This window comes from Pleurodeles waltl, chromosome 10, assembly GCF_031143425.1.
Source record: "Pleurodeles waltl isolate 20211129_DDA chromosome 10, aPleWal1.hap1.20221129, whole genome shotgun sequence".
Classification (NCBI taxonomy): Eukaryota; Metazoa; Chordata; class Amphibia; order Caudata; family Salamandridae; genus Pleurodeles; species Pleurodeles waltl.
The window spans coordinates 227,995,666-228,009,448 of NC_090449.1; the positions used below are offsets into that span (position 1 = coordinate 227,995,666).

The 13,783-nt window shown below is 47.9% G+C and overlaps 1 protein-coding gene across 1 annotated transcript in view; it reads right to left on the reverse strand.

Annotated features, from left to right (window-relative positions):
• Positions 1–229: 229 nt before the first annotated feature.
• The window catches only part of CLEC19A (C-type lectin domain containing 19A), a 155,783-nt gene continuing 142,229 nt past the window's right edge, over positions 230–13,783 (reverse strand). Inside the window, exon 5 of the mRNA XM_069210225.1 lies at positions 230–834. Coding sequence (XP_069066326.1) covers positions 755–834 — 80 coding nt within the window. The 3' untranslated portion in view covers positions 230–754. The remainder of the gene's footprint in view (positions 835–13,783) is intronic.

The following is a 13,783-nucleotide window of genomic DNA, read 5'->3' on the forward strand; positions in this document are numbered from 1 at the left end:
CTTCATATCATCAAGGAAGGCTGAAACATAGTTGATTGAATTTTACAACCTACCATATAACCACTGCAAAAGGTTTACCAACATGTAAGCCATATTGGACCAGAGAAATAACCACAGTATTTCATTTTGACAGCACTGTGTTTTATTGTAAAGAAAATAATTTTAGCAGCAGTCATAAAAATAATTAAATATAAGTCACCAGAAAGTCACTTGATATAAAGCAGACATATTTTCAGTAATTGAGTTTGACCGTTTATTATATTGTCAGTGCTTAGAAATAGCGGAATTATGATATGAATCGCTATATCAAAAACAGGTTATTATTTTTTCTTGTGGCAAGAGCATTTGCAAACTCTCATACACCAATATAGAGCATGGCTTCAATGTAATTGACAAGGGTGATTCTACTTCTTCTTGGAGTTATTTCAGTCCATCACAAAGAAGGTGGGCGAAGCAATCTTATTTCATATCTGACAGTCAGATGGTTTCAAGTCTGATACATTTGAACCTAGTAAAGCATTGTTCAAATGTTCAGTTTGTTCCAGTTGAACAAGTATAAAATGATTGGTATTTACAGCATAGTAGAAAATACTTTACTGCTGCTGCAGCAACCATTGAACCTCAGCGTTGTTATATGTTCTCAAGATCATGTATGAGACCTTGACATGGAGACTTTTAAGTTAAGAGTGTGCCTGCTCCGGTTCCTTAAGTTCCACTGAATACAAAATGTTACCATGGGCTTCCAGGAGACTGGCTAGCTGACTGTCAGAGAAGGAATCTTGCAGACAAATGGGAAGGCCCGGTTGCAACTGTTATCGTTCCAAGATCGTAATGCTAGTAGGGAAAAAAAGGAAAAAAATGTCATTCATCAGAATATATGCACTCAATGAACAACCTAGCATGTCAAATGCATTGTCAGAATTGCGTCTACTTCCGTCACATCATATAGCCTGATAGCTCACTGCTGAGGTCGATACAGGCTGTTAAAGGCCCTGAACCCCAGTTATAAGCCCGAGCCACATGCCTTTAACAACACAGCACCGCCTGAGGACAAAGAACTGTAAGGCTTTTAGAACATTCCACTCACTGGGGGCAGAATGTTCTAAATTAAAAAGGGAGAAACAGAAAGACAAACTTTGGAATGTTGGAGCAGACGTCTTATACCAGCCATTACTAGCCCTGAGCCACTTCATTGTCTTCAACGGAGGTGCCAACATTCAAATGTTCTAGTTTGCATTCGATTTGGTGTCTAAGACAGTTGATATGAGGGATGGACTGGGAACCAACAGCAGATCTAGGCAATAGGGGCCACATGTATCAAGCCTTTTTGCATTCGCAAACAGTGCAAATGCCCGTTTGCGAATGCAAAAGTGCCTTTCAGTATGTGTGAAAGGCATTGGAAATGCAATTTTAAGGAATCGCTAAAATAGTGATTCCTTAAAATTGCGAGCCCATTTAAAGAATTGCAAATTGCGATTCTCTAAATAAGAAATCACAAATAAGGAATCCTTATTTGTGATTTCTTAAGCACATGTATGAAGCTTTTTCTTAATGCGAATTGGGCATTAAGGAATCGCAATTACCACCAAGTAAAACCTGGTGGTAACCATGTGCAAATTTAAAAAATGCATTAAAAATGCATTTTTAAAATTCACATGTAACGCACAAATGCCTCTTTGGCATGTGTGCGGCTTTCATGTCCTAAATTTTTTTTTGGGGTGCAGCAGAGGGGGCCTTAAGCCCCCAGCACCCCGGGGTTTTGCATTTCCTAAACTGCGAATTCCAGTTAGGAATTCGCAATTTGGGAAATGCAAAAAAATCACAAATATGGGTCTACAGGCCCATAGGTGCGAATGGGGTCTGTAACGCAATTTGCGATTCAGTAATAGCATTTGCGATTTTTAGGAAATCGCTATTACGGAATCGCAAATATGATACACACCACTCACTTTGCGAATCAGAAATAGCGATTTCTTAAAAATCGCTATTACCGATTCGCAAAAGGGTGAGATGATACATCTGGCCCTAAGTTCAAACTAGTCTCTGTTCCCTTGCTGTCTCATTCCTGTCCTTTTCTTTTCAATCTCTCTCTTTGCCTACTGCCATAAACTCTGGGGAGCTGGAGATGGAGCCAGTATCCCTCGAACTTTAAAATCAGTCCCCAATAGCTCCAGCCCCCTGAAGGAACAACAGGCAAATCAGTCCCTTTCTCTATATGACCCTGACTCAATACATTAAGATCTTTATACTGAGTCATTTCCACCTATTTATAGACATGATTAATCATACAATACTATTTTCAGACATCTAGGGGCTTGAATATGAGTGCCCTTTTATACTGCAATCTTTTGCTTAGGAATGGCATTTATAAGTATTGTGATGTTTATCAAACCCAGTAATTACTGGATGTGGTAAAGGCCATACCACCTATTACATTTTGGTAAATCAAACCTGCTGTTTGACTAAAACAATGTCTGTCAATTACCAGGGCATGTCCATTTTGGAGCAGTAAGGGGCATATTAATACTCTGTTTGCGCCGAATTTGCGTCGTTTTTTTCGACGCAAATTCGGCGCAAAACTAACGCCATATTTATACTTTGGCGTTAGATGCGTCTAGCGCCAAAGTATGAGGAAAGAGCGTCATTTTTTTGCGTGAACGCCTTCCTTGCGTTAATGAGATGCAAGGTAGGCGTTCCCGTCTAAAAAAATGACTGCGACGCAAATGCGTCGTATTTATACTCCCGGGCAAAAATCACGCCCGGGAGTGGGCGGGCCAAAAAACCCCGCATTTGCGCCGGATTTTAGCGCCTGGGTCAGGGCAGGCGTTAAGGGAACTGTGGGCTCAAAATGAGCCCACAGCTGCCCTCCATGCCCCCAGGGACCCCCCCTGCCACCCTTGCCCACCCCAGGAGGACACCCAAGGATGGAGGGACCCATCCCAGGGACATTCAGGTAAGTTCAGGTAAGTATAAATATTTTTTTTTTTTTTTTTTTTTGGGGCATAGGGGGGCCTGATTTGTGCCCCCCTACATGCCTCAATGCCCAATGACCATGCCCAGGGGACATAAGTCCCCTGGGCATGGCCATTGGGCAAGGGGGCATGACTCCTGTCTTTACTAAGACAGGAGTCATGTAAATGGCGTCTGGGCGTGGTAAAAAATGGCGCAAATCGGGTGGAGGCGATTTTTTGGCGTCAACCTGACTTGCACCATTTTTAAGACGCCCTAACGCCATTTTTCCCTACGCCGGCGCTGCCTGGTGTACGTGGTTTTTTTCCACGCACACCAGGCAGCGCCGGTCTGCTAGCGCCGGCTAACGCCATTCAATAAATACGGCGCCTGCATGGCGCTTCAGAATGGCGTTAGCCGGCGCAAAACTTTTTGACGCTAAACTGCGTTAGCGCAGTTTAGCGTCAAAAAGTATAAATACGGGCCTAAGTACCAGAATCCTCAGGTTATGCCTCATTTTAAGGGCAAACCTCGGAACAGGCAAAAAGTATTGCACCTCAATGTCCGCCTTTATCAGTTGAAATTATTTTTAATGTGTCTAGGGAACACTTGTAATTAGGCCCTTAGTGATAAATCAGCATTCAGGGAACCCTGTCAACTAGTTGGGGGTCTCTAACTTACCTCCTAAATTTTATAAAGAAATAGATTGCATTTTCTGCAGATCTCAGCAACAATATTTAGATTATTCATCTGAAAAAGAACGTACACCTAACTTTGGACTGATAGACTCTTTTGGTGTCTAGTTATCTTTTCTCTATGTGCCCAAGCACTACATTTCTAAATGACGTACATTAATGTTTTAAAAATGTTTTTTATATTATTCACTACAAAATTTCAAACTGATGCAGTACATTGGGTGCACATTATTTATTAAGTGTGTAACTATTTATTAACAAAGGTTCTTGGGGGAAGTGAGAAAAACCTGGATTTCTGGGGTGTCTGGTAAAGATAAGTGTTATTCCTTTTTTGACATTTCATGGCAACTTATAACAGTTTGCATTCTCCCATTTCCTTAATGTTGTACATAGGTAGTAGTAATGTTCTGGATGGTATGCGTATAATGTTCATATTCTGTATCAACACTCTAGTGCGTGTATTCAAAGGTCCGTTACTGCCCGGTTACTGTCCTGGTGCCTGGGTGTGAGTGTGGTACCAAACTCACTGATCCACCCTGGTTCCGATCGACGTTGTATGGCATGTTGTGTCGTGTCTCCGTGCGTGATATGATTTTCCAAGTTGGACTAGGAGGGTATGTATGATTAGTCTGTGTGCCACTCATGGCTGAGTGTGTTCCTGTCGTGTGTTGCATGGGTGTCAGGTGTTCTTGGTTTTAACGGCATGCATTGTAATTCAGGGGGGGTGTAAGTCATTTTCGGCTTCGGTCCGAACCAGGTAAGTGTTCCAGTGTCCTCGCCCAATTATTATCATGCCTCTGTTGTTGAGTGATCGAAGCACCTGTGCCTCAGCTCCAGCCCACTGCAATACATCTCTCAACCATTTTTTGACATCTGGAGTGGCTGGTGCTTTCCATTGCATTGCTGTCAGACGTTTGAAGAGGACGAAAGCCAGGTCTATGAATCTATATAATTGTTTATCACCCTTCTTTTTGGTGCGAATGTCTAATAGGCAGGATTCCGGAGTAGGATGCAGCTGGTGACTCGTAAGTTCCTCTTAAGTGTATCTATTTCGTGCCAGGCCCTTTGTATGGGCGGGCACCTCCATACCATATGATAGAAGGTGGCTTCCTGTTCCCCGCAGTGTGGGCATGTGTGGGTCCAGTGTGGGAACATGCGGTTGAGTCAATGAGGGGATAAACAAGCCTGATGTAAATAACTGAATTGTGTGAAGTGGAATCTGGGGTTGCAGGATAAACTTTTTACTTGTTGGAGTGCTTTGGTCAAATCGGACTGTGACAGTGAATGTGGTACGGCTCCCTCCCATCTGGTTCTGGCTCCCATCTGGCCTGTGTCGCTGTTTCCCAGGAGGATATTGAACAGCAGGGATACCAGTGCTCTCGTGTCCTGTGTTAGACAATAGTAAGTGTAGTACAGGTGATGTTGGAGGCTCCGTGTCGGCATTTTGCCATGTGTTGTGTATCATCCTTCTTATACCGCAGTATGTTAGAAATTGACCTGGGCCTATATTGTGAGTGTTTTCTATCCCCCCATATAGCTTAAGTGTGCCTTCTTTAAAGAAGTCCCCGATCGTGTTAAGACCGGCTACATACCATGGCCCCAGTGTGTATTCAAAGCCCTAGAGCCCTGCACGCCCAGCAATGAGATCCCTGGGGCATAGGGTGATATTGGAGTTTCTGGATGTGTAACTCTGCTCCAGCACACTTGGGCTGTGTCCATTAGGTTAGTGCTGTGTAGGGGATTGCATGTGTAGTCTATCAGCCATGCAGCCACGTCAGTGTGACCTTGTCTGCCCAGCACCATTATTTTCTCTGCTGTTGGGGTTGCATGAAGCCAGAGCAACGGCCATTGTAATCGCGTTGCTGCATAGTATAACTCAAAATTAGGCATGCCTAGTCCCCTCTCTTCGAGTGGTCTATGCGTAATAGTGCTCCTGTGCATCTTGTGTTCCCCCATATTAATTCCAGCATCAGGCAGTTGAGAAGTCAGAAGAAAGAGAGGGGTAGTACCAGTGGGAGCACCGTGAAGTACTATAAAAGTCTGGGGAGTATTATCATCTTTGCAATCGCCACTCGCCCTAAGGGTGATAATGGTAGTGATCTCCAGAAAGGCAGTGATCCCCAAATCCATCGTATCGCCTGTCTCAGGTTGCCTTCCCTGAGATCCTCTGTGGCATGGTATATTTGAATGCCTAGGTATTAGAAGGTAACATGACACCATGGCAATCAGTACACCGGGAGATCAGGCCGCAGTTGCTCTGGAATGGGGACCAATGGAAACAAACATGACTTCACCCAGTTCAACTTTAGGCCAGATAGATCCCCTAACATGTCCAATATTTTCATGACTTCTGGTAATGTGAAAGTGCACCTACGTATGTATATTAATGTGTCATCAGCATAGAGGGAGATAATGTGTGGGATACCTAGGTCCAGGATCCTCCACTGCTGTGCATGCAGTCAGAGATGGGCTGCTAGGGTGTCGATTGCCATCGCGAATAAGAGTGGCAATAGTGGACATACCTGCCGTGTACCATGGCAGATTGGGAAACTCTCAGAAATTACTCATCCCATTTTCACGTGGGCTGTGGTATTGATCCAGTCCATAAAGTTGTCATCAAAACCCATGTGTGGCAGTGTCTCCTTCAAGAAAGGCTAGCCTAAGGTGTCGAAGGCCTTTTCGACATCCAGTGACACCGCTACTCTGTCGTACTCCCTATGAGGGGCTCCATTCAGTAGGCACAATAGCAGTAAGGTGTTTTGAAGCCTGACTGGTCTTCATGGACCAAATGGCCAATCATGGGGAGCAAGTGATTGGCCAGCACTGTACCGAGTGATAAGGGTCCATCTGATCAAATGTCTTGTGGGTCCCGGCCTGGTTTAGGCAGGACCATTACGAGCGCCTCACGTTATGAGTCTGTAAGACTACCCCACTGTTTCACTTCTTGTAACACTTCCAAGAGTGGGCCGGCTAGGTGACCATTGACAGTGGAATAGTTCTCAGCTGGCAGTCCATCAGTTCCAGACGTTTTATTGTGGGATAGTTGACGCGATGTGTAGTCCGGATCTCATCTATGTCGAGGGGCTCACCAAGCTCCATCTTTTGAAGAGGAGTAAGCTGGGTCAAAGGGAGATTAGTAAAAAGGCATTCTAATTGAGCTGAGGTGGGCGCAGGTCCGTCTGTGTATAATGTACGGTAGTAGTCTCTAAAGGCATCATTTATAGATGCCTGGTTATTGACCGTTATTCCTGTCTCTAGTCTTAGTCCTACTGTTGGGGTATGATTTTGGTCACCGTGAGTTAGCCATGCTAACAGCCTACTAGACCGATCTCCCTCCGTGTGTACTCTGGTGATATAGCGACGGTTGTCATTCCGCCTTAACCGCGAGTCCACGTCTTTGTGTTGTGCTCGTAATTCACGAAGTGTGTTGGGGTCTGCGGTGCCTCGTGCCAACTCACGTTCTAGGGCACGCAGGTTCGTCTCTAATGTGTTCATTTCCAGTGTCAAGACGCGCTGGACTCCCCCTGCGGCTGAGAGGCAGTGTCCTCGTACCACCACCTTGTGCGCATCCCATTCCACTGCTCGCGATGAAGCTGTTCCCTTTTCATGCTCAAAGTATCTTACGATACAGTCAGCTAGCTCTTGGCGGAATGGTGGGTCTGTAAGTACGGCAGGTTGCATTTGCCACATTGTAGATCCACCCTTAATGGACAGTGATCAGATAGTCTCTTCACTAAATATTCTGCTGGACCTAAAATTAAGTCTCTCCTAGTAGGCAGTCTGTGCACTGGGGAATAAAAGGAGTATTCCTGCTCCTGTGGGTGTTGTAGTCGCCATATGTCATTTAGTCCTCTGTCTGACATCCAAGAGATAAGTCCCTGTGCCAGGGTTCTGCTGGGTGAGCCAGACGGGAGGGGAGGTGGGATCTGTCCATCTCCCCTTCCTGGATGCAGTTAAAATCACCACCCCATATGCAAGGAACAGTGGGGTCCTGGAAAAGTGTGGGTGTAATGGACGTAAGGAATTCTTTATGTTTCGTGTTGGAGGCATATACACCAGCTAGTGCAAGAGGCGCTCCATCTGGTAAGACTTCCACCAATACATATCTGCCCTCTCTATCCATGGTGAGGCAGTCCACGATGTAAGGGACCTTAGGAGCCACCCAGATCAGTACCCCCCTTGCAAACGATGACACTATCATGCCATAGGCCTGACCTCCCCATTTAGTTTTGAGGTTGTGTAGTTCCGCAGCTGTGAGGTGTGTTTTTTGGATTATTGCTACATGTATTTTGTGTCTTTTTAGGAAGGTGAGTGCCCGCTGTAGCCTATTAGGTGCTGCCATACCCCTCACATTCCACATTAGTATACTGTATCGTGTAGCTCCCATGAGTTTGTGAGTGTGTTTGCTGAATTATGTGCCTGAGGTTTATGTCTGGTGCCCAGTTCCGCATGACCATTTAGTGCCTCCGGTATCTCCCTTCTCTTGTCCCTGTGTCCCCTTCTCTTCCCGATGTGAACTTGCAATTCCCCAACAACATTGATTCCTCTGGGCTGGTGGCCAACGGGCCTGCAGCCATTCCCCCCCATGAACATAACAAAAGATGGAACTGTTGTGGGGTGGTTTGTTGTTCATTAGGAAAGTCATGATGGGGGCACGGGTATCTGGATGTTGTTTGTGGCTTTGCTCCCATTATTGGTCGAGTCACCACGCTCACGTCCCCGTCAAGCTGTGGGTGCTATGTGCGTCCGCCGAACGCTGGTACCCATCACCTTGATGTTGTTAGCGGTCTACAAGCGTGGCTTTATGCCACTGACGTGAGCCAGTGTTTTCTGGTACAAGTGTTTTTGGGTTCTTTACGTCGATAAGGACGGTAGACTGTTCTTGCAGTGTGGTTAGTCAGTAATGCTTGTGGCGTACCTGAACCTAGTCCCCATGTCTACGGAGTGGATTCTCCAATCGAGATACAATTGGTGCCAGCCATAGTAGTGTGATTACAAATTGTGCGTGGGGTAATATCTGGTCTCTGTTTAGAGCTGGTCGTCGTGACATTTGAGTGACACTCTGAAGAATCAGAAATGGATGTGCGACCCTCCTGCAGGGTTGTGAAGCAGTTGGGCATGAGCTGCATGGCTTCTAGTAGTGCTTGGGCTTGACTTTCTGCTGCTTGAGCTTTCGTCCGCCGTACCTTGGCACCTGGTCTCCTTTTGCGTCGGGCCGGAAGGTCAGCCATCCCTCAGATTTAGGTCCCTCTTGTGTCAAGTGTACCAGGCCTTTAGCATGCAGCCACGCCCAGGCATCTTCTGGGGTTGGAAAGATGTGATTTTTCTCTCCATCTGTCACTCTTAGCCTTGCTGGAAAGAGCAGAGCATATTTGATGCCATGTTCGTGCAGGAGTTGTTTGACTTTTGTGTATGAGCTTCTCCTGCACTGTACCTCGAGCGTGTAATCAGGATAGGCTGTGATGGTGGCGTTTTCGAATCTCCATGGGCCCTTCATCTGGAAGCTCTGCAGGATGAGGTCTCCATCTCTGTAGTTGAGGAGGCGGGTGGGGCACCGGGTGGCAGTGGTCTGCCAGGGATCCTGTGTGCTAGTTCGAAGGAAAAGAAAGCTGGAACCTTGTTCTCCAGTACTGTGGAGATCAACCACTGCTCCATGAAGAGTTGAGCATTGGGTTCCTCTGCTAGTTCCAGGAACCCCAGGAACTGGATGTTGTTCCTCCATGATCTCCCTTCTGTGCCTTCGGCCCTGTGCTGCAGGGAAGACACTTACATCTGTAATTGCATTACCATCCTGCAGAGTACCTGTACTTAGGCTGCAAGGTCGCCAGAGATGACTCAGTGTCATCTACTCTATTGGCCAATTTGCATTGGCCCACTTGAAGTAAATTAACTTCCTGTGGCACGGATTCAATCTTACTTTCTAAGGCAGCTTTAGTGTCAAGTACTGCTTGCAAGAATTCCTCAAATTGTGCGGAATGAGTTTGGAGCGTGGTGTTCATCTGCCGAGCATGGTGCTGTCTTCCCCCATAGCTAGGATTGTCGCCAGCATGGTCTTCCCTGAGGGTAGGGGGAGCTTTGCTGTTTTGGGCTGCTCCATATTTCGCTCCGGTAACTCTGCACACACAGTTCCCAGCCCTCTCAATATTATGGTGTATGGATTTAATATGCTGTGGATTTCCCATATGCTCCGTAGCTATCTCTGGGGCCCGACCCTTATACGCTGCGCCCTGCTTTTCCAGCGCCTCCAGCAGAAGGCCTCACCATTCCACCTGTCTTCTGGTCTCTGGCTTGTTGTCCATGGGGTAAGCCATAAACTGCAGGTGTTTTTTCAGTGAAGTTGATGCTCTCAGTTGGGGTCAATGGGGCCGGTATTTTTGGTGTGGGGCCTAGTCGGTCAGCTCATCCACTCCCAATAGTGGCCCCATGCCACGGGGTATCAGGGCAGGGCAGTCTTGTTGTGTGGTCCTTTTTTCCAGGCGATGGTCATCTCAGGAGTATCCCCTTCCTCCTGCAGTGAATGCTACTCGGTGTGTGGGATGCAGGGTGCACCCAGCTCAGGGGCAACGCCGCCATTGCCAGCCTGATTAGGATGTCTCAGCTCCCTCGACTCTCTGCTTTGGCTCGTGCTGCCCCACCTAGTGTCTTTGGACCTCCGTCGCAGCCGCGGTGGCACTCGGTGGCACGCCACTGGTCTCCGCGTCACCTGCACCATCACACACTGCAATCTCCGAGGTTTGCGGCAGCCTCACCTTCAGTGCCTGTGTCAGCAGCACCCTGCCGTCAGTGGTTGTGTCTTGGTTCCTGTATTCCCCTTTTCGCAGCGACCGTCGGGAGGCGGCCGTCGGGCATGCTCCAGCAAAGGCCTCGTCTAGGCGCTTTCACTCCGTCTCATGTAGCGGCCTCCAGGGGATGGCCGCACACTGTGCTCTTGTCATGGTTGTGCACTCTCTTCTCATGGCATGCCTAAACTCAGTCCGATGACGTCCCTGGTCTGGCCAGCGCTCGCCAGACTCAGTCAGTTTTAATTCAGGACGACTGGGGGCCCAGGCTGGGTTGATTTTGTTGAATATTAATCGGGCCTGGAGCAGAGCTCCGTATTAAGCGTCCGCTCCGGTCGTTATCTTGGCCACACGTACATTAGTGTTTGTTTGCAAGCGTTCAGCACTCTGACTCTTAATAATGCTTGGAACACTCTAAAAAGAATTAATAAAGACTTCTAGAAGCCCAGCCACAAGACTGACAAAAGATTGGCAATGTGGCTGCTTATGTGTCAGTCAGAAATGTTGGGCTGGATTCAAGTGCACCTTGAGTGGGCTGTGTTGACACAACAGGCGAATTGGTTTCAGGGGCAGCCGTACACAGTGAGGCCTGACTCACAGGGGGTTTTGGGAACAGGTGCAGTCAAATTTGACTGCCCTTCCCTGTTCTTTGAGCTGGGGTCCAATGGATACCACTGTAGCCCAATTTATCTATATTACGGTTATTGTTGGGCTACGAATTCACCATTATAGGTATGGTGACCTGTTGGCAGGCATAGAGGCAATTTTGTTTTCGCTAGTGCAGAGTATTTGTGATTGCAGTGAGCTGATGGTGTCCTTGTGTCAGTCCTCCAATTGGGAGACAGTGGCCATGGCCGCGTGCTCACCCCCCTGGATAATGTGGCAGAAGCTTCCCAGGTAAGGCGAGGCCACTATGCCCATAATGGCAGCCTCGCTCAGTGCACAGGAAACACCTATTGGGAGATGCACCTGGTGCTCCAGCGGGCCGCACTGAAGCTGCGTAGGGGGCGTGTGGGAAAACCAGACCATAAGTGGTATGGGAGGCATCCACGCCAACATCGACAGAGCCTCTCATGGAGGAGTACTCAGCATCCAGAGGGGAGGTATCCTCAGTGTATGCAGCAGCTGTTCCCCCCACAGGGGGGCAAAACTTCCTGTGCACACCCTCACCATGTGTACGGGCATATCCCCGGGCAGCAATCTGATGGGAGGGATGCTGCAGCAGTGCCTACCCCCGCCCAGGAACATCCATAAAGAAAGGGGCGGTTAGGGATATGAGGACTGGCAGAAACCTTTGGAATGAGTGGGGGCCACTGCAGCACCTCCCATGAACATATTATTACCAGACAGAAGCAATAGTGGGGTGGAGGGAACAGCAACTCTTGGGCAATTTTTATAGGGCATCCAACAGTATAATGGCCCAACAAGCAGACAAGGAAGGAGAGGGTCAAAAGGAAACATCTAAGCTGGGTGAAGACCCCTGGTTGGTGCGCTGGGATTGGCTCAAGAGGACCCCACAGAGCCTGCAAAAACGATGGGTAGACAGGGCCCAGGGAGGGCCTGGGGAGAAAATCACAGTTAGTGGCAGGCAAAGATTAGGGAGGGGGGAGACAAGTGGGGCCATGGAGGGTGGAAAGGACAGACAGGGCCACAGTGGGCTGCTTCTGCCATCATCGAGGCCACGCTCGAGTGGAGCTGGGAGGGGGAGGAGAGAGACGACCAAGGGATAGCAGGGAAAACTATCACGGGCGGAGGACAGGGTGGGGAGAAGTATTTTGGGATGGAATACAATCAAGACACGCAATGTCAGAGCAATATGACAGGGAGAGCCTGGCATGGGCCAGCCCGGAGGACACCACAGAGGGACCGATGTTGGACTACAGGGAAGACAACCTCAAAGAACGCAAGGTGTGAAATGAAGAGGGTACAGGGGAAGCGTGGGTGGGGACGCGGGTGGGGAGGTACTGCTAGCACCTTGTTGTCTAGCTCGTTACAGACATGGCACAGGGTTGCCCTGGAAACAAGGTGGCACAGCAATCACCACTACAGGCACCAACCTTGGAGTCAGGTAAGGGCATTGAGATGTCAACGTCCCAGCATTGACATCCACGGGTGTGGATGTTGGATGTGGCATGGAGGGGTCGCGGAGTGGCTGCAAGAAGGTAAGTATATGGCTGAAATTGGCTGAAATACTGTTGAGGTTGCCACTCAAGAGGCAGAAAAGGGAGAGGTAACAAAAAAGGATAACAGGGCAAAAAACACAGAGAGTGCAGGGTAGAAGAATGCATAGGGCACAGAGGGAGAAGGGGACACGAAGTATGGGCCAGAAAGTTAGGAGCTGAAAATAAAGCGACTTCCTTACATGGGAATAACAAAGTCCTTTGGGGCACACCTAATGTTGACAACGAAAGAAAAAAATTCAAAAGGGGGCTATATGGAGATTCTTAAAATTTTCCATAGGAAATGTGTTGGAAGGAGGAGGAATGCAAGCTGGCCAAGAGGCTGAAAGTTCCTCTGACAATGGAGAACTGGACAGCGGCGTTTCTGGTATACGCTGGTATATATTACGAGAAATGTCCTGAATGTGGCGTAGCATTGTTCAAGTATACGGATGTCATATGCAAAGCCCAGTTGACATTTGGGGGGTGGTAAGCCTGGGCACAATACGACTAGAAATTCAGGGTGAGAATGGCTTTAGATCCCAAGGCTAAGTGTGGCGAGTTAGATACAGATTTATGGCAGCACACTATGGGCCCAGCCAAGTTCAGAAAACAATATTCAGAGGCGCCCCACCTGTGAAGGGGGTGGGGCAGGCAAGCAGAGGACTGGAAGGGCAAAAGGATGCATCCTGGGACTACAACAAGGAGCTGTGTACTTGTGAATACTGCAAATTTTGGCACAGGTGCTCCAAGCGTGCAGGCAAACACGCGCTCATACACTGCTTTGGGAACACAGGGGGTTACATAGGACAGCCTGTGGGCCAATGGCAGCCTTACGCAGGCGGGCAGGGATCACACCAGTCTCAACAACAACTGTCAAATAAAGGGGAGTAGAGGGACAAAAGGACCTGGGTCAAAAGGCTCAAACTAGAATGGTTGGAATACTGGCTGGACTTCTATGATCAGCCTGTAGAAGCGGGGATTTTGAGGGAAGGTTTCAGGAGGGGTTTTCACTTGTGGTATGGGGGTCCCCAGGTTCAAATGTGCAAAATAGCATAAATATGCGATATGGGGAAAAACTTGATAAGTAAATTGCAGAATGAAGAATGGCCGGCCTCTTCAAGGATTGGCCAATAGAGAACTTGAAAGTCTATAGGTATGACACTAAAAAAAGGAAAGGGGGCAGTTTTGCCTAATTCTG